At 62.1% G+C, this 27,055-nt stretch overlaps 17 protein-coding genes across 17 annotated transcripts; 10 read left to right on the top strand and 7 right to left on the bottom strand.

Annotated features, from left to right (window-relative positions):
- Window positions 1–2: 2 nt before the first annotated feature.
- MJAP1_001413 (uncharacterized protein) lies at window positions 3–901 on the bottom strand (the record flags this gene model as incomplete). Its single annotated transcript, XM_060265374.1, has 2 exons — window positions 3–615; window positions 885–901. 2 exons carry the CDS (start codon window positions 899–901, stop codon window positions 3–5), a joined length of 630 nt encoding a protein of 209 aa, XP_060121357.1.
- Window positions 902–934: 33 nt separating this feature from the next.
- CAP1 (F-actin-capping protein subunit alpha) lies at window positions 935–2,212 on the bottom strand (the record flags this gene model as incomplete). Its single annotated transcript, XM_060265373.1, has 1 exon — window positions 935–2,212. One exon carries the CDS (start codon window positions 2,210–2,212, stop codon window positions 935–937), a length of 1,278 nt encoding a protein of 425 aa, XP_060121356.1.
- Window positions 2,213–2,311: 99 nt separating this feature from the next.
- On the top strand, window positions 2,312–5,337 carry MJAP1_001411 (uncharacterized protein; the record flags this gene model as incomplete). The annotated part of the gene is made up of 6 exons (XM_060265372.1): window positions 2,312–2,846; window positions 2,869–2,944; window positions 3,253–3,518; window positions 3,558–3,572; window positions 3,595–3,661; window positions 3,684–5,337. The coding sequence occupies 6 exons, from the start codon at window positions 2,312–2,314 to the stop codon at window positions 5,335–5,337; spliced, it is 2,613 nt and encodes an 870-aa protein (XP_060121355.1).
- A 195-nt stretch (window positions 5,338–5,532) lies between these two features.
- Window positions 5,533–6,246, bottom strand: RPL6 (60S ribosomal protein L6; the record flags this gene model as incomplete). The annotated part of the gene is made up of 1 exon (XM_060265371.1): window positions 5,533–6,246. The coding sequence occupies one exon, from the start codon at window positions 6,244–6,246 to the stop codon at window positions 5,533–5,535; it is 714 nt and encodes a 237-aa protein (XP_060121354.1).
- Window positions 6,247–6,652: 406 nt separating this feature from the next.
- Window positions 6,653–8,243, top strand: MET7 (tetrahydrofolate synthase; the record flags this gene model as incomplete). Its single annotated transcript, XM_060265370.1, has 2 exons — window positions 6,653–7,913; window positions 7,936–8,243. The coding sequence occupies 2 exons, from the start codon at window positions 6,653–6,655 to the stop codon at window positions 8,241–8,243; spliced, it is 1,569 nt and encodes a 522-aa protein (XP_060121353.1).
- A 65-nt stretch (window positions 8,244–8,308) lies between these two features.
- TAM41 (Mitochondrial translocator assembly and maintenance protein 41) lies at window positions 8,309–10,140 on the top strand (the record flags this gene model as incomplete). The annotated part of the gene is made up of 4 exons (XM_060265369.1): window positions 8,309–9,208; window positions 9,232–9,639; window positions 9,663–10,094; window positions 10,117–10,140. The coding sequence occupies 4 exons, from the start codon at window positions 8,309–8,311 to the stop codon at window positions 10,138–10,140; spliced, it is 1,764 nt and encodes a 587-aa protein (XP_060121352.1).
- Window positions 10,141–10,441: 301 nt separating this feature from the next.
- MJAP1_001407 (uncharacterized protein) lies at window positions 10,442–11,554 on the top strand (the record flags this gene model as incomplete). The annotated part of the gene is made up of 1 exon (XM_060265368.1): window positions 10,442–11,554. The coding sequence occupies one exon, from the start codon at window positions 10,442–10,444 to the stop codon at window positions 11,552–11,554; it is 1,113 nt and encodes a 370-aa protein (XP_060121351.1).
- An 85-nt stretch (window positions 11,555–11,639) lies between these two features.
- MJAP1_001406 (uncharacterized protein) lies at window positions 11,640–12,087 on the top strand (the record flags this gene model as incomplete). Its single annotated transcript, XM_060265367.1, has 2 exons — window positions 11,640–11,953; window positions 11,976–12,087. 2 exons carry the CDS (start codon window positions 11,640–11,642, stop codon window positions 12,085–12,087), a joined length of 426 nt encoding a protein of 141 aa, XP_060121350.1.
- Window positions 12,088–12,118: 31 nt separating this feature from the next.
- Window positions 12,119–16,141, bottom strand: BST1 (GPI inositol deacylase; the record flags this gene model as incomplete). The annotated part of the gene is made up of 1 exon (XM_060265366.1): window positions 12,119–16,141. The coding sequence occupies one exon, from the start codon at window positions 16,139–16,141 to the stop codon at window positions 12,119–12,121; it is 4,023 nt and encodes a 1,340-aa protein (XP_060121349.1).
- A 31-nt stretch (window positions 16,142–16,172) lies between these two features.
- On the top strand, window positions 16,173–17,051 carry MJAP1_001404 (uncharacterized protein; the record flags this gene model as incomplete). Its single annotated transcript, XM_060265365.1, has 1 exon — window positions 16,173–17,051. The coding sequence occupies one exon, from the start codon at window positions 16,173–16,175 to the stop codon at window positions 17,049–17,051; it is 879 nt and encodes a 292-aa protein (XP_060121348.1).
- A 20-nt stretch (window positions 17,052–17,071) lies between these two features.
- Window positions 17,072–18,545, bottom strand: MJAP1_001403 (uncharacterized protein; the record flags this gene model as incomplete). Its single annotated transcript, XM_060265364.1, has 4 exons — window positions 17,072–17,534; window positions 17,557–17,840; window positions 17,921–18,057; window positions 18,080–18,545. 4 exons carry the CDS (start codon window positions 18,543–18,545, stop codon window positions 17,072–17,074), a joined length of 1,350 nt encoding a protein of 449 aa, XP_060121347.1.
- Window positions 18,546–18,684: 139 nt separating this feature from the next.
- On the top strand, window positions 18,685–19,157 carry rpl36 (ribosomal protein L36; the record flags this gene model as incomplete). Its single annotated transcript, XM_060265363.1, has 4 exons — window positions 18,685–18,733; window positions 18,781–18,959; window positions 19,009–19,067; window positions 19,103–19,157. 4 exons carry the CDS (start codon window positions 18,685–18,687, stop codon window positions 19,155–19,157), a joined length of 342 nt encoding a protein of 113 aa, XP_060121346.1.
- A 598-nt stretch (window positions 19,158–19,755) lies between these two features.
- On the top strand, window positions 19,756–21,258 carry INT6 (eukaryotic translation initiation factor 3 subunit E; the record flags this gene model as incomplete). The annotated part of the gene is made up of 1 exon (XM_060265362.1): window positions 19,756–21,258. One exon carries the CDS (start codon window positions 19,756–19,758, stop codon window positions 21,256–21,258), a length of 1,503 nt encoding a protein of 500 aa, XP_060121345.1.
- A 39-nt stretch (window positions 21,259–21,297) lies between these two features.
- Window positions 21,298–22,755, bottom strand: MJAP1_001400 (uncharacterized protein; the record flags this gene model as incomplete). The annotated part of the gene is made up of 1 exon (XM_060265361.1): window positions 21,298–22,755. The coding sequence occupies one exon, from the start codon at window positions 22,753–22,755 to the stop codon at window positions 21,298–21,300; it is 1,458 nt and encodes a 485-aa protein (XP_060121344.1).
- Window positions 22,756–22,818: 63 nt separating this feature from the next.
- Window positions 22,819–24,298, top strand: RPA49 (DNA-directed RNA polymerase I subunit rpa49; the record flags this gene model as incomplete). The annotated part of the gene is made up of 3 exons (XM_060265360.1): window positions 22,819–23,957; window positions 23,980–24,109; window positions 24,185–24,298. 3 exons carry the CDS (start codon window positions 22,819–22,821, stop codon window positions 24,296–24,298), a joined length of 1,383 nt encoding a protein of 460 aa, XP_060121343.1.
- A 14-nt stretch (window positions 24,299–24,312) lies between these two features.
- On the bottom strand, window positions 24,313–24,631 carry MJAP1_001398 (uncharacterized protein; the record flags this gene model as incomplete). Its single annotated transcript, XM_060265359.1, has 2 exons — window positions 24,313–24,527; window positions 24,550–24,631. The coding sequence occupies 2 exons, from the start codon at window positions 24,629–24,631 to the stop codon at window positions 24,313–24,315; spliced, it is 297 nt and encodes a 98-aa protein (XP_060121342.1).
- A 41-nt stretch (window positions 24,632–24,672) lies between these two features.
- Window positions 24,673–26,547, top strand: MJAP1_001397 (uncharacterized protein; the record flags this gene model as incomplete). Its single annotated transcript, XM_060265358.1, has 8 exons — window positions 24,673–24,836; window positions 25,472–25,498; window positions 25,811–25,872; window positions 25,922–26,014; window positions 26,055–26,147; window positions 26,174–26,390; window positions 26,454–26,484; window positions 26,518–26,547. 8 exons carry the CDS (start codon window positions 24,673–24,675, stop codon window positions 26,545–26,547), a joined length of 717 nt encoding a protein of 238 aa, XP_060121341.1.
- Between the last annotated feature and the right edge of the window lie 508 nt (window positions 26,548–27,055).

Here is a 27,055-nt window from a genome sequence, read left to right as displayed (position 1 = left end):
TTCTACGTAGACGCAGATGGCATCGATGACATGAAAGAAGACCGTGTGTGCGCCGCGGGGGGGACCGTTTGCTCGGCAGACGACGAGCACCGCATGCGCGAGAGCAGCGGCGAGATCTCGGGGGAGGGCGGCGACGCGTCCGACGCGTCCATGTCAGAATGGTACAGCGGGAGGGTGTAGGCTTCGAGCTGTGCGAGCAGCTCGTTGAAGCACGCGTCGATGCGTGGCGTCTCGGGCATGGCACGCCGAGGGACAATGCCGAAGCAGTGCAGGTCGTGCTTGGGTATCTCGTAGCAGGCGTCGGTGCCTAGCAGCCACTCGACTTTGCTCTGGTACTGCGGTGCATGGGAGCGGTCGGGGTTCGTGTAAAGCTTCACACTGCCCCCGAGCCGGAACTCGCGGTCGAGCAGCGAGAGGCGGCGCAGGCAGCTGCGCAGCTTATGCTCGCACTGATGGACATGGCCGGCATCGCCGCCCATGGGAATGACCCACTGCGCCTCGTCGGCTGCGTGCTCGCGTTCATAGCCGGTCACGGACAAGAATGTGTCCCCTCCGGCCGCCCAGATCTCGACGCGGCTCTTGGCGTGCAGCTCGAGGCATGCACAGGTAGCAAGGCTCCCTTTTTTACAAACATACAAACATGTGTTAAAAGACAAGGGCGCTTCTTCGTGCGTCAGAATGTACTCGCGCCCGCCAGGGGCGCGTAAGCGCGCCGGCCAGCGAATCCAGGCACGCTTCGCATCACTGGTGTGTGACTCGGCTGGGTCTCGAGAGAGAAACTTTCCACCATGGAATACGAGCACCTGTTGTTCACGGACAGCTTGCACACTAGGCATGCAGAGCTAGCCTCTGGCACGCATGATTTATGTACTCCTTCTGCGTACAGCCACAGACGCTCCATTGTTGCACGGACCATCAACAAAGAATCACGTGTTCATTGTTGGGCCAGCTCCGCGCCGAGCTTGTATGACACGGCCTTGTCCCAGTCAATCTTTTGGCGCGTGATAGGAAGCGTGCGGCGCAGAGCCTTGAACGCCTGCTCGCGAAGGCTGTCCGTAGCGGTGAATAGCGTCGACTGGTACGCTTGCTCGTGCTTCTCGATCGCAGCGACTAGCGCCTGGGCGACCGTCGACGGCTCTGTGCCTGGCGCGTCGACAGTCGGCACGTCGTGGTTCTCGGCATGGAGCTGCACGTTGCCGTTCTCAAAGTAGTGCGAGTCCACATAGATCGCGGCCTGGACAATGGCAAACGACTTGGGGTCGATGGTATAAGTCGAGCGCCAGCGCCCCGACCAGAAGTTGCGCAGATTGTACTTGTTGCCGACAATGTGCACCGTGAGCGCCGCAGGAGCCGATTCGGTGGGGGCAGCAGGAGCCGCCTCGGCAGCACTCGTGGCCGTAGCTTTTGCAGGCGTGGCCTCCGTAGGCGCGGCTTCGGCAGGCGCGGCTTCGGCAGGCGCGGCTTCGGCAGGCGCGGCTTCGGCAGGCGCGGCTTCGGCAGGCGCGGCTTCGGCAGGCTCCGCCTTCGGCTCAGAAGGCGCATCCGTGTCCATTGCATTGTCTGCATCGGCAGGCTCTTGTGCTTCGGTAGTCTCTTGTGCTTCGGCAAGAGTCTCTTTTGCGTTTTCCTCGTCCTTCGCCTTGCTGGCCTCCTCGATCATTTCGTCCTTCGTCTCGGTCTCGACGTCCTCATTCTCCACGCCGACCGTCTCCACACCCGGCTCCGGAAGGTGATCAGCAATCGCCAAGGCGGTCGGGCGAAAGACGGACGAGACGCCCGTGTGGAAGTGGTTGTACACATACTTTCCCAGCTTTTCGTCAAGCGCTGCACGCAGCGCCTCGAGCTCGTGCGCGTCAGAGAAGGGCTGCACATCCGAGGCCAGCTCCTGCGCATGATCGTATTGGAACGTGCATTGCAGGCGAGGATGGACGTATCGCGCACCCTTAGGTGTGCTCAGCTTACCAGCTTCGCATACAATTGCATCGTCCTTCTTGCCATTGTGCTCGATGGGCGCGACAGCAAGCTGGTCATGGCTATGTTGTTCCAGGAACGGCTGAGCTTGGGCGAGCAGAGCGTCCTCGGACACGGCGCCCGGCGAGGCACTCACAATCCCCTTTACATCATGCAATACATTCTTCAGCTGGCCCGGTGGTGTTTTCAGCAGCATAGGCAGGCAGAGTGCGGCCGCATCGCCGCTCGCGTCGTGGCTCATCGTCGTGTCCGTCAACCCGAAGTGGAGGTTGGCACGGAGACAATCGACACGTGGAGGTCGTGCGTTTCCTTCGCTGCCCACCACGGCGCACGGTGCGCTATGAACCTGGATAGCCTCCCGCCGTTTACCACGGTATGGGTGGTCGGCGCTGTGTCGTTGATCATCCTGGAAAAACTGGACTTTGTGTCGCAGTACCAGCTCTTTTATTCGTCGTACCTCACCTTTCACATGCGACAGTACTGGCGTGTGCTCACCACGTTCCTGTACTTTGGTTCTATTGATATGTCTTCGCTATTCCACCTGTTCATGGCGATGCGGTACTCGTACATGCTCGAGGTGCAGGCGTACGGAGCGTCGCGCCGCGCGGAATATGCATGGATCCTGTTGATCGCGTCCATCATGCTCCTGCTAGCTAGCTCGGTGGTCCACATGCCGTTCCTGTCGGATGGGTTGTCGTACGTGCTCATGTACCTGTGGAGCCGCAAGAACCGCCACATACGCATGGCCTTCTTTGGCCTGCTGGTCTTCACAGCTCCTTACCAGCCATTCGTGTACACGGCGATGAACTGGGCCCTGCGCGGGTTCAAGCTGGATATACTCGATGAGGTCGCTGGGCTGTGTATTGGCCACCTCAGTACGTTGTGCGACTAACGCAGTTTATTTCTTCTCCGAACTTTGGCCCCGTGAATTCGAGTCACATGGCTACAAACCACTCCAGCCGCCCGAGCTATGGTACGTCGCATGTCTCACACAGGTGCCGGCTATGGAACGTCGAAAACTAGCACACGCGTGTCGATACCCCTATAGTATGCCTAGAGCAGGCGCCGGCGATGACTAATCACATTTCTGTGGCGCCCGCGAACGTTGTGCGTCTCGCGTGCAGGGCGAAGGATGTGGGCAGCGTGGCGTGGACCGTTGGTGTCGCATGCAATCCGCGTACCGAATTTGCACACGTCTACACGCGCATTTCATACGAGCGCCCCTAGCCCAAAAAAATCCGCGTCAAAGTACACCAAATTGGTGCTGCTCCATGCGCGTAGCAAGCGGAACAATGAGCGCGCAGCCAAGAAGGCTGTTGCGTCGCGCGTCAAGGGCAAGGAGGAGAAGGAGGACAAGCCCAAGAAAGTAGGCAAAGGAGAAGAGGACAAGCCCGAGCCGCAGCCCAAGGCGGCGCCGCCCCCGCCAAAGGTCGTGTCGTTTCCTCGCCCCTCGTCGAAGCGCGCGCCGCGCCCCACGAGCTTTTTGCGCGGAAAGGAGGCTGATGCCGCGCGTCTCGTGCGCCTGGAAGAGTTCACGGACGGGCAAGGTGCGTCGGGCGAGCGCGCTGGCCGGCTGGCCGCTGCAGACATTGCCGTGCAGAGTACGTCGCCCTACTGACCCAGCCGTCAAGCCCCTGCGCAAGATGAACGTCTCGCGACTTGCACACGGCCTGGACCGTGTTTTGTTCAAGTGTGTACCTTTTCTGACCCAGCCCCGGCGTGCATTGGTTGCGTGATAAGCGTACCGGCATTTACAACTACGAGCCGCGCATTCGGGACGTGTTGGACGTGGACCTGTTCGACTACGATGCGCTCCCTCCCTATCTCACGTCCAGCAAGGACCCAGAGCTCTTGGAGATTACCAAGAAGCAAGGCAAGAAGTACTGCGGAAGTACGAGCAGCATGACCGGCTTGCTGAGCCACTGCTACTACCTGTTGAGCCGCTGGAAGGAGCCGGAGTTGCATGGCTTTAGTCCCAGCTTTAGCGATATGCCGACCGGCTTTAGCGAAGGCGCCAAGCTCCCGATTTCGGTGCGCCTGCAGCGACAGCCGAGCGGCTTTTATGCGATTGATGCCGACAAAGGCAGCGACGGCGAGGTGGACAACTCCAACTATGTCCTCACGTCGCTCGGCAAGAGTCTTGAAAAATTTTTGACCGCGCCGGTGAAAGAATATACCATGTACGAGCGGGTCAACAGCCACAAGCTGCCCAAGAAAGCGCGCGAGCAAAAAGAGGCGTACCACTATGCGCAGACGTCGCGCTTCCTCATGCGCTCGCAGCTCGACTGTGAAGACCCCCGGCTGCCGAACCGCACATTTGACCTGAAGACGCGCGCGTGCGTCTCGGTGCGCCACGACCGCGCCAACTATGCCGAGGCATCTGGCTACCAAGTCGACCAGGCGCACGGTCTCTGGAGCTCGTTTGAGCGCGAGTACTGGGATATGGTCCGTGCCGCATTCCTCAAGTACAACTTCCAAGCCCGCATCGGCAACATGGACGGCATCTTTGTCGCCTACCACAACACGGCGCAGATCTTTGGCTTCCAGTACATTAGCCTCGAGGAGATGAGTGTCCGGCTCTTTGGCAGTGCCGAGATGGGCGAGTTGGCCTACCGCCTCTCGCTGGGTCTCTTGGAAAAGGTGCTGGACGCCGCGACCGAGCAATTCCCCGACGAGTCCATCGGCGTCACGCTCGAAACGCGCGCTGGAGCGAGTGCCATGACGGTGCTGGTCGAGAATGCGGATGCATCGCGCATCATGCAGCTGGACGTCACGATGGACCGCTATCTGAACGATGCGCTGGTGCGTGGCCCGGTCGACCCTGCCTCGCTCAACGGTCCGATGACTGATGCGCAGCTGGAAGAGGTGCGCAACGGGCGCTCGGCCAAGACGTCGCTGTCGGACCTGCAGTGGCACGTCGACTACTGCATTACGCCCCGCCACGAGCTCAACCAGGAGCAGATGCGCAGCAATCTGCAAGATATCCGCCAGCGCCAGCAAACGCTCCAGGCGATGTGCATTCCCAATGTCGACTCGCTCAACGAGCGCGAAGGCGAGCGTGTGGATGCGCTTGCGCAGTATGAGCCTGCGCTGATACGCTTCCTTGAGGAGCGTGAGAACGGTAAGGCGATCGGTATGCCCCGCGCGCCCGGCCAGCTCACGACCCGCGAAGTGATGCAGCGCAAAGGCATGACCCTCGCGCAGACCGTGCCCAAGCCCGCGGTCGTCGTCGAAGAGCAGTCGGTCAAGTGGCAGCGCCTGCCCGACGGCACGACGCGCCGCCTGCGTGAGCTCAGTCGTGAAGGGGCCGAGGAAGCGAAGGCGGCACGCGCCTCGGAGCGTCCTATTTTGTACCATAGACTATAGCGCCTGGTTGGCAATGCAATGGGCAAACAGCACTCAAAGTGCGTTCAATTCCAGCCTATTTTGGAAACAGATACGGTTTGCGTTGCAAAGCACGCCGCGCGTTACGAACAAAGAGCGGCTAGCCTCGCTCGAGCAGGACCGTACCAAGCAGCTTGTGTACAAGCTGCGAGGTCGACATCACATGCAGCGATCCGCTTAGAAGCGGAGGGCGTGCGGCTTGTCACCCTTGGACAGGGAGAAGGTGGCAGCCAGGTATTTGGCAAGGATCGGGCCCTGCTTCTTCACGGCAGCAATCACCTCCTTGTCAAGCGCCTTCTGGTCAGCCACCTTGTTCTCGGGAAGGGGAGCCTTGTTGGCGGGGTCAGCGAAGAAGGAAGCCTCGGCCTTGGTCTTGGCAGCCTTCTCGCGGCGGAAGTATGCATCGTCGAGCTTAGCGTCAACCTGGAACGAGCCGAGGTCGACCTTGGTGCTGGTGGCAATAACGTAGGCCTGGTTCACGCGGCGGAGGGGCACACCGTTGATCTTGAAAGGACCAGTGACGAGCAGGAGACCGCTGTCGAGCTGCTTCAGGAAAACCACGCGCTTGCCGCGGAAGCGGCCGGCGAGGAGGATGAGCACGGTACCGGGGGTGATGCTCTCGCGCAGCTTGGCAGGCTTGGCAGTCTTGCGGCTGACCTTCTTGGTGCGCACGTCGTCAGCAGGGTAGAAGCGCGGGGCCTTGGTAGTGGGCACGACACGCTTGCCAGCGTTCTTGGCACCACCAACGGTCTTCTCCTTGGTGGCGACGGGGGCCTCCTCGGCGGCAGCAGCAGGCTTGCGGCCAGCGTGCTTGTAGCCACCCTTCTTCGAGTAGAGGGCGCTGCGACCGAGACGGCCGACGTAAGGGCTAACGGTGCTGTTGCGGGCCATGGTTGGCTGTTGGGTGTTAGTAACGCTGATCTCTAGGAAAGTGAATGAGCGAAAACGCGCGACGCAAAACAGGCAGCACGTATTTGTATGCTGTTGCGATCGTTCTGTGCACCTTTTCGCTCAAGAAATACGCACCAAAGTGAATCCACTCAGATGGCCTTGATGGTTAAAAGAGAAATCCTCCGCGGCTCTCCACTGCTTTGTCCAGGGCACGTCTCGAAGAACTGGCGGGGCTCGCGGATCCATGATATCACGTGCATTCTGGCAAAACTAGATAGCGTTGCGGCCGAGACCACGTGCTGCTTAGTAATATTAACTGTTGGTCCGCGCGCGCTCTCCGGTCGGCATGCGCCTCGCTTGGGCGCGACCTGCGAGTGGAGCACTACGCGCGTGGACCCGGAGTATCATGACCGAAGCACGGACGTACGCAGCTGCGATCGACGCACTCAACTCGCTGCAGTCGAATGCTGCCACGATTGAGGCGATCCGCAAGAGCGGAAAGACGGTCAACGAGCTCAACGAGCCGGAAATGACCGAGTACCTCGCGCGTATCGGACACAAGCGCGAGGAGCTCGACGAGATCAACGTCATTCACATTACAGGGACCAAGGGAAAGGGATCAACAGCCGCATTCTGCGACTCGCTCCTGCGCACTGTGCGGACCAAGGGCACGGAAAAGATCGGCCTGTATACCTCGCCGCACATGGTCGCTGCACGCGAGCGCATCCGCATCGACGGCGTGCCACTCTCGGAGGAGACATTTGCGAAGTACTTCTGGGAGGTGTGGGAGCGCCTCGAACAAAACACCGAGCGCCAGTTTTCCGTGACGCCGCTGCGCCCAATCTACTTCCGCTTCATGACCTTGCTCGCATTCCACGTGTTCATCTCGGAGCGCGTCGCGGCGACGCTCCTCGAGGTGGGCATCGGCGGCCTGTACGACTCGACCAACATTGTGACCCACCCAGTCGTGACAGGTGTCACGCCGCTGGGTCTCGACCACACGGCCATCCTCGGCAGCACGATCGAGGAGATTGCGCTGCAAAAGGCGGGCATCTTTAAGGAGGGTGCCCCAGCGCTCTCTACACAGCAGGGCGAGAGTGCGCTGCAGGTCCTGCACCAATACGCCAAAAAGGTGCACGCGTCCAAGTTTGAGGTGGTGCCCGAACTGCCGGCGGTGCATGCGCGCACGCTCGGCCTGCCGGGCGACCACCAGCGCGCGAATGCGAGCCTCGCCGTGGGGCTCGTGCGTGAGTTTGTCGCGTCCGAAAAGGGCCGCAAACTCTTCCCGGGCGCCGTGGACCACTTCCAGACAGACGGCGAGCAGGTCTCGGACGCCGTCGCACAGGGCCTCGAGCGTGCTTTCTGGCCGGGCCGGTGCCAGACGGTTCCGGCAGCCGCAAGCTCGGGCGCGACCTACTTTTTGGACGGCGCGCATACCATCGAGAGCATCCAGTTCTGCGTGCAGTGGTATCTGAAAGAGGTGTTGCCGTCCAAGGAGCCTCGCGTGCTCATCTTTAACTGCACCAACGGCCGCTCGGGAATGACGCTCTTGCGCACGGTCTTGGAAGAACTCGAAAAGACCATGTCCAAGGAGGAGGCCAAGGTATTCTTTGCTCAGATCTACTTTTGCACAAACAATACGTTTGCCGACGGCGGCTCGGCAAGTGGTACGTCCCCAAGCTCACACAGACCTCGTCTCGCGCGCAGTCGACCCGAATGAACTCGCAAGCATGGCGCTGCAGCAGGAGCTCTTGCACGCCTGGTGCTCGCTCCTCGGCCTCCCGGCGCCAGCGCACGGTCAGCTGACCGTGTCGGTCGACGACCAGGCCAAGGTCTTTGTCGTGCCGAGCATCGAGCATGCGATGCAGGGTGCCAAGCAGGCCGGAGGAACTCCGAACGTGTTTGTTGCCGGCAGCCTACACCTCGTCGGCGGCGTCATGGCACACCTCCAGACGCAGGGCCTGCTCGACGATCGCCTGGCCAGTGCTCCGGCGTAGCCTCCACATAGACCGGTCAAGTGCCTCCACTTCCGACCGTTCTCCGAAGTCCACGGGACACTGCCATGTGGGGTATGACACCGATGACACGGCTCGCGGCGCGCGCTGCCCAGAGCAGCGCGAGTCGTTCGGGTCTATGCTATGCGGTGCCTACTGCGTTCCGGAGCTCGCCGGGAGCATTGCTATGTACGAAGCGCGGCCTGAGCTCGTCCTTGTGCTGGGCCGAGCGCAACGAAGACCGCACCCGGAAGGATTTCCGCGAGGACGCGGCGGCCGAGCGCGCGGCAGACCAGAAGTACGACGCGGCGGCCGAGAAGGAGGGCTATGATTCGCAAGACTACGCTTCAAAGGTCAGCAAGGAGCAGTCCGTGCGCGACGATTTCCGCCAAGACGCCGAGGCGGAGCGCGAAGCCGACAAGGCGTACGACGCAGCAGCCGAGAAGGAGGGGTACAACCCGTCTGACTATACCGCAGAGGGGCGCGAGAGTGCAGAGGAGAAGGAGCGCAACGAATTCCGTGAGGACGCGCTTGCGGAGCGCGAAGCCGACGAGAAGGACGACGCTGCGGCGCGCAAGGCCGGCTTCCAGCGGTACCCCGCGTCGTTTGTCCTGCCGACAACCGTTCCCCATATCTCGCGCCTCGCCACGACTGAGGCAGAGCACCGCAAGAAGCTCCTGCACGTGCTCAACGTCATCAACCTGCCCCAGTTCCTGTACGCCTTTGCGTATGGCTCCGGCGTCTTTAGCCAGGCCAAGATGGCCAAGCAGCAGCCGGGCGGTGTGCCGCCGATGATCGACATGGTGATTGCCGTGCGCAACCCGGCCATGTGGCACGCTCGCAACATGCTTACCAACCCCCATCACTATCCCTGGTGGGTGCGCTGGGGCGGCCACTGGGCCCTGCGCAAGGTGCAGAATATGGGCGCTGGGATCTGGTATGTCCCGTACGTCAAGTCGGAGGGCGAAGTACGTCATTTTTTCTGACCCAGATTATCAAGTACGGCGTGATTTCGGTGGACCGCATGTGTGAGGATCTCTTGCAGTGGGACACGCTCTACGTGAGTGGCCGCATGCACAAGCCCATTGCGACGCTCTTTGACTCGACCGATGGGCGCGTGCCGATCGCTGAGCAGGCCAACTTGGCCTCGGCGCTGCGTGTCTCGTTCCTGCTGCTGCCGGAGCGCTTCACGGAAGAGGATCTGTACACCACCATGGCCTCGCTGAGCTACATGGGCGACTTCCGCATGAAGGTACCGGGAGGTGAGAACCAAAACAAGGTGCAGAACATTGTGCAGAACCAAAAGGCATGGTTCCGTTTCATGTGCGCGGACCTCGTTACCCGTTTCCGCTTTGTGCGTGTCGAGCCAGAAAGCGGGGTCAAGTGGCATACGATGATGGTGCGTGGCTAGGCTAACCTCAGCAAGACATTTCGCCCAACACGCGCGCATCGATCGCATCGAACCTGCCTGCGAACCTGCGCAAGCGCATCATCAAGCATTACCTACGCAACCCATCGCATCACCCCCTCTTTAAGGAGCTGAGCGAGATGGGCGAGGAGGCATTTGAGCGCGATGCCGCTACGCCGCAGGTCTTGCCAGAGGTCAAGAAGCTTAGCAAATCAGACGCCAAGGTCGAGAACCTGGCCTCGGGCGCGAGCGCCAATAATGACCAGCTTCCCCCGCTCATTACGCGTTTCTGGCTGGCGGTGGTGCAGCAGGACTCGTTCAACGAGGTACTCAAGGACCAGCTCGCCGCGACCGTCAACTATCCTGCGCAGGTCCAGTCGCTCAAGGGTTTGTACACGGCGGGTATTGGCCGCTCGCTGCGCTACTTGCTTTCCAAGTTTAACAAGGTACGTGCGAAAGCTGACACAGTACCGTGAGGGCCAAAAGAAATAAATTCGTTAGTCGTAAATACGTCCAATTTCGCCGCTTCGCACGGTCCACCATGGAGGAGATAACCTGGCTGCGGTCCGGGGCGTGCTCGCGTGCCCAGTTCCGGTGCGTCCGGGCATTGGAAGCCGCCAGCGACACCGGAAGTACACAAGAGATAGTCGACCGCGTACTAGAAGAGGCCAAACGGTCTCTTTCTCCGCAGGGGGGGACCATGGATGCGGGGAGCGCGCTGCTCTTGGTCCTCTACTGTCAGACGGTCTATTCTCCTTTTGTGGGTGGAACCGAGCGCTTGGCATTCTGCACGATGCCTATGCTACAGGTGTTATCACAACCCAAGAGCGCACGCGACGCGGTGGTGGCATGGTCCATGCTAGAGCACCTCTCGGAGGGGGTGCACTATACGTCAGAGTCCGATTCGCTCATACCCCCGGTTCTTCTGCGGAATACAGTGCGCGAACAAATTGTTCAGGTGGTGCAGGAGAAGGCGCTATCCGACGCCGTGCTGCAGTCGCTCGCCAAAGGCATTCCCCACGGCTACGAGCTCCTACCAGCCATCTCGACGCCGCTGCTGCACCTGTCGTATCACGATAAAGCGAGCGTGAGAAAAAAGAGCCTGCAAGCGATGTACTATGGTATGCTGAGTGAGTGGGACGCGATGCACGCGGTCGAAGACGAAAGCCGCCCCGACTGCGAACTAGCACCGGTCCTCCTGGAGCGTGTCCACGAGATGCTCGATACGTCCCGCCGCCGCCGTGCTCCCGAGACAGATGCAGGCGTGCTGCGCACCATTGTTCGCATCTTGCGGTGGGTTTCCGAGCGCCAGCCGGCGCTCCTGGGCCGGTCACGAATGACGGAGCTGCTTCAGCCCCTGTGCCGCGCCGACGCGCCCTATCTGCGCCTCGCTGCCATCGAAGCGTGCCGATCAGTGATTCGCGATCTAGACAAAGACGATCTGGAACCGCTTGAGGCGACTCTTGTCGATGTCTATGCCCGGCATGGTCTCACGTCCTCGACGCTAGCCTATGCGACCGGACTCGAATGTGCGCGAACACTGGGCCAACTATGGCTACGCATTCCCCCGCGCGATACCCCAGAGCGTGCCCCCCAAGAATCCGCCATCCTCGCATTCGTACGTGCACAACTTCCCCAGCCCAACAGCAACATTCGGCACTATACCCTCTCGGTCCTGCAGGCGTGGATCCCTCTAGATTGGATGCATGCTCCCTCGGCCGGTTCCACCTTTTCTACATTTGGTCTTACCGAGCGCGAAACACAAATACTCTTTTCCTACGCGCGCGACGCGGACCCCCTGCTCCCCACAGGCCTTGCGGCGCTGTGTGCGGCTGCGATGGCGCCACGCGATTCGCCGCCTGACGCCACGCCTCCACGCGCGGAAAGTAGCGCGGGTGGAGAGTAGACCTAATAGGCCCGATATATGCAGTCACGCACGGACATCTGCACGTCGATCGGGCACGACGCGCCGCTCCCGTTCCATATCCACGATGAGCGCGACGGTGACCGAGAAGACCAAGGAAGTTACTGCTACGGCCAATGCCCCTGAGGGTGGCTCGGCCGTGTCGGATGTGCAGGCTGGTAAGGCGCGTGCCGCCGACGACAGCAAGAAGGAGGGTGACGACGACGACGAGGAGTACGACGAAGAAGAGGACGAGGACTTTGTATGTGCCCCGTGCTCACAGCAGGTCGAGGGCGAGGACGACGATGAAGATGATGAGGAGGAAGAGGAGGAGGAAGATGATGAGGAAGAGTACGATGACGAGGACGACGAGGACGACGAGGACGACGAGGGAGAGTCGGCGTACGTGCCCTATCTGACCCAGCGCCCAATCCGGCAACAAGCGCAAGGCCGAGGATGACGACGAGGATGACGACGAAGATGATGATGGCGAGGAGGAGCCTGAGTCGTCCAAGGTCGCCAAGACCGACGAGTAAACTCCTAATGTCTTCGTAGCCTATCACTGCACTACGCTGGATCGCTGTGGCAAGCGCGGATCTTGCTTTCGAGGTCCACCAGCCGCCGCTGTAGCGTAGAGATCGCATTTGTACTTGAAACCGAGGCAATAGGAGTTTGTGTGTCGACCAGCGTCGCAAGCGCGTCGCGGAAGTGCTGCTGCGCTGATCGAAGTGATGGCGGCGGCAGACCGCTGAACTGGAACAGCGGGTCGAAGCCGATCGGAGCACGCACCGGCGCCTCCTTGGGCTCGGTGGCTTCTTCCTTAGAAGGTGTCTCGGCTGCATTCTCTGCAGCGGGCTTTTCGGTGGCGTCCTCGGTCGAGGCAGCCGCGCGGCGGCGACGCAGGCCCGTCTCGGACGTGGACGGCGCAGGTTCGTCCTGGACACGCTCGTCCTGGACACGCTCGAGATGCCCGTCATTCATATGCACGCGCGCCTTCATACGCGCATCGTACATGTCTTGGCTCACACGCATCCCAAACGAACCACCAAGCGCCACCTTGGCCTTGGCCAGCTGAGTGAATCCAGCGGCGATCGAGGTCGACATGGCCGCGCGAGCGGCGAGGTACTCTTCGAGCGTGGCGAGGTACGCGGCCCACGCCTCGTCGAGGCGGTCGGCCCGCGCCGTGTCGCTTTCTGGCGCGGGTGTTGCGAGCGATGCTGTGATGCTCGGCACATCCCCCGGTCCTTGCACCGCATCCGGCAAGGCCGAGTGCACCGGCTCCAAGACAAAGATCTCGCGCTCGCCCTGACGTACATCGGGCGGTGGCGGCAATGCGTACAAAGCGTACAGGCGGTGCAGCACCTCCCATGCCAGCACCAGCTGAAAGACCTCGTATTGTGTATAGGTGAAGCGAATGCCGTACACCAACGAAGTCGCAAACAAGACCATGTACACGCCCTTGGTAATGAGCATGTACCGCTTGTACTTCGGCCGCTCGTACAGCGTCGGACTCGCGTACAGGTACACGAGCGCAAGGAGGAACATGCTAGCCACGATCCCGTGCTCGGTGCGCGTGAGTCCCATGCGGATGCTCACATTGACGTTGCGCACCCAGACGACGAGGATCGGGATGTGCAGCGGCAACATCCACATGAGGAACAGATGCAGCCATGCGTGTTGGGCATGTTGTGACTGCAGTGCACGCAGTGTCCGTGCATGCTGCGTTTCGTGCGGTGCCACGTCCGTTTCCCACTCGGCGGGCTGTGCGGCGCGCGGCGCCTTTTCTGCCTCCTGCCACGCAATGTACGAGCCAAAGAGGGTCACGAGGTGCATCAGGAAGCCAGAGAGGACCAGCACCTGGTAAGGCAGTACGATCCAGCAGCCAACGAGCAGTGCCGCAGAGGCGATCGTGCGGCGGTCCGTCGCCCACTGTATGAGCTCGGCGCGCGACGGGAGCTTGGTCGCCGGCAGCGCGGGGCTTGCTGCGAGGAGTGGCACCCAATGGGGCGCGTACCGAAGTAGCGCGTGGTACAAGAGATGCACGGACATTTCCGAGACGAGCGCCAGGAGCATCGCCATGCCGTACGCGAGGAACATGAGCAGTGGCCCGAGCAGAGCAAAGCGCAGGTCGGTCGTACCTACGCCGAGCGAGTACCAGCGTCCCTGCATGCCAATCGCCTCGGCGGTGCGTGCAGCGAGCTGCACCCAGAACGGCGCGCTCAAGAGCCCCAGCATCGACCGGCGCGTGGCGAGGCCGCCGAGCGCATCGGTCGGCATCATTTGGTTCGACGCAAAGAACCGGGTGTGGGCGAGTGCAAGTACCGCAATGGGCCATGCAAGCAACGCAAAGCGGTAGCGCAGCACAAGCAATGCTGCACTTGCGCGCCACCGCACGCGCAGACGTACGCGGTCAAACGGCAGCGGGCACTTCGTGTTGTAGGTATTGGAAAAGACCGTGCCTTCGAACCGGTCCGGCACCCAGAGCTCGAGGAGTGTACCGCCAGTTCCGCGGCGCGAGCGCGGCATGAACGGCGCGTTTCCGTGCAATGCCATCGGCACACGCACCTTTTTTGTGACGTCGAGCGAGGGATAGACGCGTGCGTCTTTGGTGGCGCGGTTCGACACGCGCAGGATCGGCGCCGTGCGCGGCATAAAGGTGACGTTTGGACTGAGCGCACACGCCGCCGGCTCGAGTTCGAGATCGTATGCAAGGAGCGACGAGTCCACCTGCGGCCATACCCACGACCAGTGCGGCCCGTGCCCTTCGGGCGTTTGCGACGACAAGAGGTTCGGTAGATCCATGCCTGGAAGCGCCCACGTTTTGCTGCCGGCAAAAGGCGCGCCCGGCAGCACGGGGATATCCTCCTCACTCCATCCCGAGGTAAGCAGTGTCTGACTGTGCAGCGAGCCGGCGCCCGCGTATTGGCCATCCTGCGTGCGGTGTTCCGTGCGGATAAAGTGGATGTGGTTCTCGCGCAAAAAGTCGGCAGAGAGGCGCAGGCGCCTGATGGATGCGGGCGGCGACTCGTACACCAGCGAAGCGTTTGGAAAGTCCATCAGGTACTGCGGCGCATTTTGTGGGGGAGGCGACGGCGGCAGGGTCTCGTAGCGCGTCGGGAGCACCGCATGGCACCACGCGCGTCCCATCTTGGTCGGATCATTGAGTGTGATGGTACGCTGACACAAGACCGTCACAAGCTCGATGGCCTGCATGACGGGCGGCCCGGTATTCGGGCTCGGCCCAACGGCCAGGTTCGTCAGCAGCTCGAACGAAAGCGACTCGTCCGGCTGCACGGGCCATTCGTGCACGGTGCGCGGTCCCGGCCCCTGGACAATCTGGTGGATCTCGGAGCCGGGCTGTTGTTCAAAGACGTTGGTATCACCCTCGCCCTTGCGCTCAAAGCGCGGCGACAAGTCGCGGATCGGCGGCGGGCCAATCTGGGCGGCGACGGCATCGAGATGGCCCTCCTCAGCAGTCGCCCCGTCGAGCGGCACGCCCAGCAGCTTGCGCCACAGTTCGTGGCGCTCGATGCGCTCGTCTGGCTCGCTGCGGTCCTCGGCGACCTTGCCAAAGTACTTGTAATCGAGCAAGAGACCGCGGGCGATCTTGTAGCGCAGCTGGTCGCACCACACCGCCGCAAGGTGGTCGACGCTGCTCCAGAGCATCGAGAGCGCCGTCGTGAACGATGAGATGCGCGTGAGCGGCGTCTGGATCCCTGCAAGCGCGAGTGCAGACGCGTCCGAGGACAGCTGCGTGTCGAGCACGCCGCCCGCAAGCGAAATCAGCAGCGGAGCCGGCTCATCGTGGGGCGGCGGCTGGTGGTTCACCTGCTCGTACACCCCCTCGAGCGAGCGGTCGATCGGCACCGGAGGAAACGCGTGCGGTGTCGAGAGTGTAATGATCGTGTCGACGCTCCGCGGCACGTAGTTTGGCAGGTGCGGCGCGAGGCGGGCGACAATGCCGCCCATGCTGTGTGCAACGAGCGTCACGGTGATATTGCGCTCATCTACGCGCATCTTTTCGCTGTCTGGCGCAGGGTAGATCGAACGCAGGTAGTGCACGGCCTCGTTCACAAAGTACGCCTGGTCGCGGAGCGTCTGGCCGTGGAACGCAGAAAAGTCCTCGTTAAAGTCGAGCGTGTACCAGTCGACCGGCCCCGGCCCATCCTTCCACTCCTCCTGAGGCTTGTCGCGCTCCGGCCCGTGGATCGGCGCGGTGGTCACCCAGTACTGTGTCGCGCCGCTGGACGCCATACTGCGCACCTGCCCGTAGCTCCCTGCATTTCCAGGGATAAACAGCGCCGCCATCGCACTCTTTTCACCGATCGGACGCTTACGCTCGTCCCACTCGCGGTACTCGAGCAGCGAGTACTTGCTCATCACCGGCGAGGCCGAGCGCGAATGCAGCCGCAGCGCCTCGTTGTGCGACACGTACGACGGGTACATCTGCGACATGCGGCACCCGTTCTCGATGCGCAGCATGCTTGGCAGTGCCGTAAAGGCTAGCAGGCCGTAGCACAAGAGCAGCCCGCCCATCACCATCACCACGACCGGCGTCGCGCCGAGCGCCCGGGCAGCGCTCCGCACCATCGTGTGGAGGTTCGAGCGTTTGTTCCCGACGATGCCCAACTTTGACGAGCTGAAGGCGGCGGCGCGCCGCGCCGGTCAACAGGCCGGTATGTATGCGCAGAATGCAAGTGCGCAGCTCCAGACTGGATTCAGCCTGCCGAGTGAGTGCAACCGTGCGGCCAAGATCCTGAAGAACTTCCTCGCGGACCCGAGTCACCCCGATACGATCATGAGCTCCATCCCGAAGCGCGTGCTGATGCGTGCCAAGGGCCTGGCAATCTTTACCGTGGTCAAGGCCGGGATGGGTTGGTCCGGAAAGGCAGGCAGCGGTGTCGTGACCGCGCGCCTCCCGGACGGCTCGTGGTCGGCACCGACGTGCATCGTCACCGGCGGTGTCGGTCTCGGCTGGCAGATCGGCGCGGACCTCACCGAGTTTGTGATTGTGATGAACACGGAGGAGGCCGTGCGCTCGTTCGGCCTTGCGGGCAACCTCACGTTCGGTGGCAACATGAGCGCGGCAGCGGGCCCGATCGGCCGCGGCAGCTCGGGCATGGTGTCGGTTGGTCATATGGCGCCGATGTTTTCCTACTCGCGCAGCAAGGGTCTGTACGCGGGCATCTCGCTCGAAGGCACTGTGCTTATGGAGCGCAAGGATGCCAACCGCGAGTTCTACGGGCAGCCCATCCCTGCGATGGACCTCCTCCTGGGCAAGGTGCCGGCCCCCGAGGCGGCCTCGGCGATGTACGAGGTGATTGAGACGGCCGAGGACTTTGACGAGAGCGCATTCCTGCGTGCCGCGTATCCCAACTCGAGCCACCGCACACAGGCCGGCCAGGCACCTCCGTACGAGGAGGAGCCCTTGGCGGAGCAGCACGAGGAGAGTGTGCCCGAGAAGGAGGGGGCGAAGTCCACAACGGTCGATGACGAGTAATATCATAGTATCGTACACATCTACATAGGCGGGCGCGCCGTCGGCTGCATTGCCGGCCGCGCAGTGCCCAGCAGGCTATCGGCTGTGGCCTTCACCGACGAGATCGGCGCGGGTGGCGCAGAGGTCGGCGCATGCGAGTCGGTCGCGTGCACCGTCACGCCCGGCGCGCCGCTCGCCTTGGTGCTTGGAGAGAGGATCACATGCTCGCCCGCGGCGAGGTGCTCCGGCTCCGCCTCGGGCGCCTGGTTCAGCTTGTGCAGCGCCTCGATGAGGTCCTGCGCGAGCGTCTCCTTGTTCGGCCCGTCCTCCAAGCGCGGCTCCCAGCCCACCGGCGGCGAGCCTGGGGGACTGATGAGGAACTCGCGCTCGGGCTCGGGCGGTTCGAGGTACTGCTTGTATGCATCGACCGAGCGCGCAATCACGTACTCGCCGTCCGGCAAGAGGATCAGCGGCGTGTCTACGCAGAAGTACACACGCAACACGCTGCGTCAGCAAGTCAACCTACTCGTCGTTTCCACTCGCCGGTGTATCACCCGTGTGGACGTGCTCACTTCCGTCCTCGTACAAGAGGAGCAGGCGGTCGAGCGCGCGCTTTACGCGCGCCGCGTCGTCCGCACGCTCAAACACGGCAATGCCCCGCCCGAACGCAGGCAGCGGTGTCCAGTCTACCACGGGGCCATAGGTATACAGCAGCTCTTGCAGCTGCGTCTCGAGCGCCTCGGACGTAAAAAAGGCCGGAGGCAGATTTGCAAACATCAGCGTGTTGGACGGCACGGGGGCCTTGCGTTTCTGTAGTGTGTAAGCTGCTGTCTATGCAGACGCTAGTACGGCTGGTACCGAGCGTCTGGCGTCTGCCAGTCCGATCTCACCCTTCCCGTGTCCTTGTCCGATCCCGATCCAAACGGCGCGATGCCTGCAAATGGGTTGCCGGAATCATCGCCATCCTGTGCGCCCAGCGAAGGATGGAGCGCGGCACAGTATGAGAGCGACTCAAAGAGCTTGTCGACTGGGTTAGCACTGCGACGTACGTGTCTCGGCATCGCGCACTACAAGCCACAGCTCGCATACGTTCTCTTCGTCCTCCTCGTCGTCCTGCTCCGGGTGGTCGTCGAGCTGGCAGTAGATGCACGCGTCCGCGTGGTACGCGTCGCCATTCGGCACGCTCGTCGCGACGTCCTCGGGCACAGAGCGCGACACTGCGTGCAGCGCAATCAGGGGGTAAGACACCTGGAATCCTGCATACTCGGACGCGTTTGGCAGGAACGAGAGACTCTCCTCCGTCACCCACACGCGCCCGGCGAGGACGAGGCTGTCGGGTGCCTCGCCGTCGCACAGCACTTGTGGCACGGGCTGTAGTTTGACCACAACGTCCGACAGCTCGGCAATGAGCGCCGGCGGGATTTTCTCAAACGAGGCAGGCGTCGACGCCTGCATCTCTGCGTGCTCTTCCGGCGCGGCAAACGCCGGCGGCGCGCGCAGCGGGGCGAGGGGCATGGTTGGTGTGGAGTGGCCGCGCACGGCCTTTTTAGTAAGCACTCTCGAAATGTAGTCCATCACGTGATATTTTTCAGGCAGGGATGCCTTGTCGAAGAGAGCGCCGCCGGCTCTCTCCTACACCAACCGTCAAGTCAAGATGGGCAGCTCTTCGAACCCGGCTCACAAGGCAGGCGTCCCCCGCTCTGGTACGTACTCTTCACAGTGAGAGAGCATGGATGCTAACAATGTGCAGGTCTCGTTTGGGGTATCAACCGCGGTCACCAGACCGAGCGCCGCGTGCCCGCGCAGAAGCGTGTCGCCAAGAAGGGCGTCGCCAGCGAGCGCGTCAAGACCATCCGGAGCATTGTCCGCGAGGTCACTGGCTTTGCGCCGTACGAGCGCCGCGCCATGGAGCTCATCCGTAACTCGAAGGTGTGTATTGCAGTGCGCGCACTGTGAGAACAGCTTGCTGACCATTCAGGACAAGCGCGCGCGTAAGTTCATCAAGCGCCGTGTCGGTACCATGCGCCGTGCGAAGGCGTACGTATATCTGTGTCGAAAGTGCTGACCGTTAGTAAGATGGAGATCCTCACCAACACCATTGCCGAGCAGCGCCGCGCCGGTCACTAATGGACTCGTTAACGTTCCTGTCACATTAGCCACGTAGTGGTCAAAATTCACACAGCTGTGAACGCATACCTGTGTTTCTCCAAATGGACCGCGAGAGTTTCGTGGGCGAGGGATGGCAAAGGGGTTGTTTGTGTGTGAGGCGGAAGTGTTGCGTATCGAGTATTGTGTGTGCCATGTGCATTGTAAATGCCCAGTGTGATTCTATGTTGCTCTATGCTGTACTAGGCGACTGCTTTCCTACGGCACTTGCCAAGTCCATTCAGTGTCAGATATTTGTCCGATAGATAGTTACGTAGCGTGCCGCGCCTGGCACGGTGGCGGCGATAGTTACGATACTGCAAGACCTTGCGATCCATTGCCTCTCGCTGCCGTACGCACGCCGCACGCCCATCCACCAAGCCGATCCACCTCCAGCGCTGCTGCCCCACCCCTGCGTCGCGGCGCCGTGGCGGCGCTGGAAAATTTCGCTGGCGCGCATCACGTGTTACATGCCCGCGGCCTACTAGGCCCCTTTTCTTTGGAAGAAAAGGGCCGGCGTCGGTTTTGCCGCGGAGCTTTTCGTGACGATCCGGACGCTGCGACCGGAGTGCTGCCCACGATGACAGCACAATATGATCTCACTCAAACGCTGCTTGCGTACCTGGACCCCCACCTTGGGTTCCCTTTGCTGTCGCACCTGAGCTCAACCGATCTCTTTGACAGCAAGGACCTTGCCAAGGCGCAGTACGACCTTGCGAAGCTCACCAACATGGTGGACTACACGCTGCAATTCCACAAGCAGGCCTGCCCCAACGAGGCTGAGCCGAAGGAGGTGCTGGAGCGTCGCGACCAGCTGATCGCCAAGAATGCCGCGCTGGAGAAGGAGGCCGAAAAGGTGCTCTCGGTCATCGAGGACCCCAACGTGGCCAACGCGCTGAAGCAGGACAAGGCGCTGAACCTCGAGTGGCTCCAGCAGAACTACAAGCTGACGCTTGAGCAGATCGACGCACTTTACCACTATGGCCACTTCCACTACTCGTGCGGCAACTACAAGGAGGCATCCTCGTACCTATACCACTACCGCGTGCTCGCGACCGACAACAAGCTCACGGCCTCGTCGCTGTGGGGCAAGCTCGCCTGCGACACGCTCACGGGTGAGTGGGAGCGCGCGATGGAGGACGTGCGTCTGCTGCGCGAGCACATTGATGCGCAGCGCGCCACGACCTCGGCCGTGTCGGGTGCCGGAAAAGAGGTCGCGCACGAGGAGATCCTGCAGAAGCGCATCTGGCTCCTGCACTGGAGCCTGTTTGTCTTCTTCAACCACCCCGCGGGCCGCGTCAAGCTCGTTGAGCTCTTTTTGAGCCCCGCGTACCTCGCCACGATCCAGATGTCGTGCTACTGGCTGCTGCGCTACCTGGTCGTCGCGCTCGTCATCACGCGGCGACAGGTGACCCGCGGTTACGTCGTGGAGACGAGCGGCAACCCTGCGGGCCAGCACAGCAACACCTCGTCTACGACGAAGCTGACGACCCAGGCGGCGCTGCGTGAGCTCTCCAAGGTGATCCAGATGGAGTCGTACCGCCTCAAGCCTGATCCCTTTGTCGACTTCTTCCACCACCTCTACCTCGAGCTCGACTTTGACCGTGCGCAGGAGGAGCTCGCCAAGGCCGAGCAGGTCGCCAAGCAGGACTTTTTCCTGCAGGAGCACGCCGACGAGTTCGTGGAGAATGCGCGCTTCCTCGTGAGCGAGGTGTACTGCCGCATCCACCAGAACGTCGACATTGCCGACCTCTCCAAGCGCCTCAACATGTCCAAGGAGGACGGCGAGAAGTGGATCGTGACGCTCATCTGCGATACCAAGACCGACGCCAAGATCGATTTCAAGGAGGGCGTCGTGCGCATGAACCAGCCGCGGCCGATCGTATACCAGTCGGTGATCGACAAGACGCGCGGCATCACCTTCCGCACCTCGGCCCTGGCGCAGGCCATGGACCGCCGCGCGCACCCGCCGCAGGGTGCCGACGGCCGCCGCGGCAAGGGCCAGAACGGCAACAAGGGCCAGGCGCGCCCTGCACAGGACGCCGACGAGACTGCCGAGGCGGCGCCTGCCACCGAGGCATAGGTGGAGTGCGTATGTATTCATAGCGTGCTACGACTCCGACTACAAAAAGGGATAGACTTCTTGGTTTTCGCGCTCGCCAGCGTGTGATGCCTGCGCGGCTTCGATGCACATCACCTGGTACTGCGTGCCCATGCCGGTGCTGTCGATGAGGCGCGACGCGGCCTGTTCAATGTCCTTGGCGCGCGACGGCCCATTGTCCTCGACGAGCTTCTTTACACGGAGGCCCAGCCCGAGGCTGCCGAGAAAGTCGCGCTGCGTCATGGGACCGTGCGACGCGGCATCCGTCGTGGCAATTGCCGACTGCAGGAAGGAAAAATCGACGTTCGCCGTCAGGTCCGACTGGCCGGGCAGCTCCAGCGGACTCACAATCTTGTGGTCGCGGAAGCCACGGAAACTGTCGCTAAAGAAACGCGCCGCACCGTAGTCGACGACCAGCGCACAGCCGCCCTGCGAGGGGCGCGCACGCTCCTTCTTTTGCTCGTCGGTGAGCTCCTCGGCGCTGCCGTCGTTCTTGACCTTTAGCGCATCGTAGCCCGAGACCCACTCGCCGATGCGGCGGGCCACCGCCCAGCTCAACGGGCTCACCTCGACGCGCTGGCCGGGCTGCAGGTTGCGGAAGCGCTCGTTCTTGGCCGCAAGGAGCTGCGACCAAGGCGTCGCGCCGGGGGACACGACAAAGCGCAGACGGGGCTCGTCGTCCTTCTTTGGCTTGGCGAGGTCAGAAGCTTTGAGGACCGTGACGCCGGACTTGTTCGCGTCGGTCTCAATGTCGACCAAGACCTCGCGCCACCCCTCGAGCTTCTTCTCAAAGATGTGGATGGGCAGGGCGTCAAAGAACTCGTGCGCAACAACGATGGTCCACGCGTCGGGGTCGACATTCACGCCATGGTACGATGGGAACCACTCTGCACGCATCTCGTTCTCGCCGAGCTCGGCAAGGGGCGTCGCGGGCGAGACAAGCTTCTTGCTGTGGCGCTGGAGCGTCGCCGAGATCGATTGTTCCTGCTGCGCGAGGAGCGACGGCGACGCCTCGACCATCTCGAGCGTCTTGATCGCCGACATCATCTCGGGGAACGCGGAAAAGGTGTGCAGCATATCGCTCAGCAGCGTGCCGCGGCCGGGGCCCAGCTCGACGATGCGCACATTGCGCGGCATGCCGGCCGCCTGCCAGCGCGACACGAAAAAGACGGCGAGCAGCTCGCCAAAGACCTGGCTGATCTCGGGCGAGGTGATAAAGTCGCCGCGTGCACCCAGGATCCCGTGCACCTCGTCGTGCATCTTGCCGGCGTAGTAGCCATAATCGGGGTTCGTCAGGCAGGCCTGCATGTACGTCGGCACGGTCAGCGGGCCGGTCGCCTTGATCGAGTCGGAAAGCACACGCATCAGCGCGCCCCTTCCTTCATCCTTGTTCACCGCCGTGCTCAGGGCACGCAGCGGCACGCGCGGCACGCACGGCGCACGCAGCGCCGCGCGGGGAAGCAGTCGCGCCAGGCTCATCGTCAGAGACAGTGGAGGAGCTGACTCAGCGACAAAAAATTGCGCCGGGCTCGTTTCGCGACGATGGCAGGTGCCAAGGACGGCTCGTCGAAGCGCCGTGCAAAGGACGCCGAGATGGATACCTCCGCGAAGAAGAAGGCCAAGACGCAGGAAAATTCGGATAGCGGCAAGGCGGTGGTGCATGTGCAGGATAAGGACGCGCCGCTCGGCACGGTCCTCGCCTCCTTTGGCGAGTTCCAGCCAGGGACCTCGACCGACTTTTCTCTGTACCACGCCTCGGACAGCGGCGAGGACAACGGCGCGGCGACCATGAAGGATGGCCTGCTTGTCACGGGCGAGACGCCGACGGTGCAGTACCTCTCGACCAACTGGGACCTCGGCGCATCGTCGAGCGCTCCGCCGGCGCTGCGCCGCGACACGCGTGGCTACTCGGGCGAGTATCTGCTCGGTGTGTACGACAAAAAGACGCAGCAGGTAACGCTGCGTGCGGTGCCTGTCTTTACGCTCAACCGGTCGGTCAAGGCGCTGGCGGACGTGAGCGCATCGGCGCTGCGCAGCGCCGCCGACGGCCTCGACTACTCGCGGGCGCGCCGCGACCTGGGCGAGGCGTTCGGCAACAAGAAGCAGAAGCAGGCCGCGCGCAACATGGACCGGATGAAGGTCAACACGGAGAATATGGACAGCGTGCTCGAGCACGTTGCGAGCGGCATCGACGAGTCGGTCGCGAGCCTGCCGACCGAGAGCGAGCTCGCGGCGGCGCTCAACGCGAGCCGCGCGCTGCCCCAGGCGAATGTCGATGCAGAGGACCCCGCCGACGTGTACGCGCTCGACACGCTCCTGCCGCCGACGGTGCGCAAGGCGCTCGGTACCAAGGCGCTGCTTGCCTGCCAGTCGCAGTCGGAGCTCAGCAAGGCGCTGCGCATGCTTCCGCAGCCCTCGCCGTGGCTCCTTCCGCGCCTCTGGAGTGTGGTGCAAACCGCACAGAACGACGGCGCGGCGTCCAAGGCCGCCGAGCTGGTCCGCGTGGGCTACTACCTGGCGCTCCTCCTGTCCTTCCGTCGCAACGCGCGCAGCATCGGCAAGAGCGGCGACGAAAGCGGCATGCTGCTTGCACAAAAGATGCGCGTGCCGGACCGCGAGAAGGAGGTCCTGATGGACGACCTCTTGTCACGCTTTGCCGAGAAAGCGCGCGGATCGCAAAAGTACGTTTCCTGCCTAACCCAGACCGGTGATGACGGCGACGACCGAGACCAAGCTCTTTGCTCATATCCTGGTGCTCGCGCTGCACCTGGACGAGTTCAGCGTCGCTCCACAGCCTCTAGCGCAGGAACTGAGTGTGCCTACACAACGGTACGTATGCTAGTATACAGGAGCTCACCGCAGAGTCAGCGACCTCTTCCGCTCGCTGGGATGCACCACGTCACAAAAGACACAGCACGAGGTCGACGACGACCAGGTCGTCACGCAGCAAGTCAAGCGCTGGCGCCTCAAGGTCCCCGTCGTCTTCCCCCAGCAGCGGAAACGCGGACCGCCTCGCCGCTAGGCCATAGTTGTATTTCATGCCTTGCCGTTCGGCAGACTCGCCATCGCGAGGGGGGGGAGCTGGCGCCCACGCTCGGACCCCGCCGTGTCCGCGTGCATGTCATAGTAGGCTTGCAGCGTGATATTCCGCACGTCCGGAGGGATCTTGTGCAGCCGCGCCTCCATCTGCTCGCGCGCGACCGTCAGCTGGCGGTCCGCAGAATTTTTGAGCTCGGAAAGCATTTTCTCCGCTGCATTAGCATTGCGACATACACTCAAGGTCAAAGTTGGCGAGGATGTACTCGATCTGCTCCTCCGACAGCGCCGGCTTGCCGGCCCCTTTTTTGGGCGGCATCGTGTCGCAACAACACTGTCACGTGAACTCGCACGGCCACGATGTGGACGCACGCCGCGCTCGTCGGGCGGCAGCTCGCGCTCGCGGCGTGGGACGAGGTCGCGCCGACGCACCAGGCGATTCCGAATGGATTCATCGAGATAGATCTGCACCATGTGCTTACCATCGCATCGCATAGAAGGGGGACGCACGACGTAGGATGGACGTACGTCCGCATCGTGCCGCGCGCATTCGGCGTAGCACGTAGGCTCGCGCCGGACGCGGCTATTCCCGAAAGAGAGACAGAGGAGAGGTGTGCAGGCGAGGTCCCGAGTTGGGCTGCTTCGTACTTCCGCCTCGGCGTCCAGTGGCTCCTGCGGCTCCATGCGCATACGCCGGTCGCCTGCTGGACCGACACGCGGGCGAGCGCCCACGCGTCACGAACCCACCCAGGATCGCGCGCGATCTGCACCGTGTTTGCCGCGCCGCCCGGGCACGTAAGCGACTATGTGCTGCGGATTGAAAAGCGGCGCCCGGCCTTGCAGTCTATCTGTGTACGGATCGAGCGCGAGCGCGAGCGGATTGTTGTGGAGAGCGGCGTAGAGCACTCGCGCGCCTCGACGACTCTGGCCCTCGCCGACGCGGGTCGGGCCTCGTGCGGCACGCCACACGATCCATGGCTCCTACCCTACGCTGTCGAGCTCCAGCAGCGCGTCGACGCAGTGCGTGCAGCCACACAAGTACCGCCCATACCACCAAGCCCAGCACCGCTCACGCCGGCGCGCCGTACGCGGCTGCACGCCCTCGAACGGGAATGGTACCTTGCGCAGCCACGGACACGGCGCCCATTCTGACATGTAGGGAGGCAGCGAAGCGCCCCGAGCATGGGTAAGAGACCCCTCGGCATGCATTAGTGGCCCCCCTTTCTTCCTCTAGTTCCGCGTCCATGTCGACGAGCCACCAGCAGACGCGCCGACTTGGTATAGCAGAACGGAGAGTAAGGAAAACCAGGCCGGCGCGCCGCGCGGTATTTGCTCAGCAAGCCACATGGCAGCTGCGGCACCGCCAGCGCAGGCTTAGGGCATTGCGCCGGATCTAACACGACCTACTAGGCCAACCAAACACTGGCACGAGGCACACGGAGCGCGTCGTCGTTTTCCGACCGCCGTCCACTCGAGTTACTTGGACCACTGCGCGTAGAATCAAGATGGGATTGTCCGTGTCGCGACTGTTGTCTGGCCTCTTTGGCAAGAAGGAAATGCGTACGTTTTAGGATACCATGCTGTGGGGCGGAATACTAACCTTTTCTAGGCATCCTGATGGTTGGATTGGATGCCGCGGGTAAGACCACTATCCTGTATAAGCTCAAGCTCGGTGAAATCGTTACTACCATCCCGACGATTGGTACGTATTGAGCATGTTTTGGGGCGATACTAACGATCAGGTTTCAACGTCGAGACTGTCGAGTACAAGAACATCTCGTTCACCGTGTGGGATGTCGGTGGACAGGACAAGATCCGTCCCCTGTGGCGCCACTGTACGTGCTCGAGTAGCTCACATCAGACTTCCAGAACACCCAGGGTATCATCTTCGTGGTCGACTCGAACGACCGCGAGCGTATCCCCGAGGCCCGCGAGGAGCTGCAGCGCATGCTCAACGAGGACGAGCTCCGTGATGCTCTCCTCCTGGTCTTTGCCAACAAGCAGGACCTGCCCAACGCCATGAACGCTGCCGAGATCACCGACAAGCTCGGTCTTCACAGCCTGCGTCAGCGCCAGTGGTACGTTGGTTTTAAATTTGTTTATTCTAACACCAGGTTCATCCAGGCCACCTGCGCTACCAGCGGTGACGGTCTCTACGAGGGTCTCGAATGGGTATGTACCAAAACGGAACGACTTACCCTACAGCTCAGCACCAACCTCAAGCGTCGCGCTTAAGCGCAAGCTTGTTTGGCATGCCCCTGTTTTCCATGCGTTCTCTCTTGTTAAGTGTGATGGAGCGTGACATAGTCTCGTATACTTGGGGTATATGTGCCGCAGTCATTCCAGGTAGTAGCGATGCGTGCGCGCAGCGCGACACGTGGAACCTAAGGGTCCGCTGGTGGGGAGAACAAGCGCGGCAAGCGGAGCGTTGGGTTAGGTATGGCGTAGTCCGTAGGGCCAGCTCGTATAGTCCTTCCAACGCTTGCGGTGCACGCGGGGGCGTATCGACAGGCCATCAAGCGCCCGCGTGAGTTGAATCATTTCAAACAAGTATCACTGCACCACTCCTTCGCCATCCCTGCGCTGCCAAGCTCGGCACTGCCTCGCAACAGAGCCTGCCAAGTAAACTCTTTGGCCCTATTGCCTCTCCCTTTTCATCTATTTCATCTATACCCCGTCTCTATTCGCCGGTGCGCCCGGACACGCCGCGGCACATCGCGACGCCGCCGTCCCAGGAACTCCG

This window comes from Malassezia japonica, chromosome 2 (genome assembly GCF_029542785.1).
Source record: "Malassezia japonica chromosome 2, complete sequence".
In the NCBI taxonomy this organism is placed as follows: domain Eukaryota; kingdom Fungi; phylum Basidiomycota; class Malasseziomycetes; order Malasseziales; family Malasseziaceae; genus Malassezia; species Malassezia japonica.
This window is presented reverse-complemented; position numbering and strand designations above follow the sequence as displayed.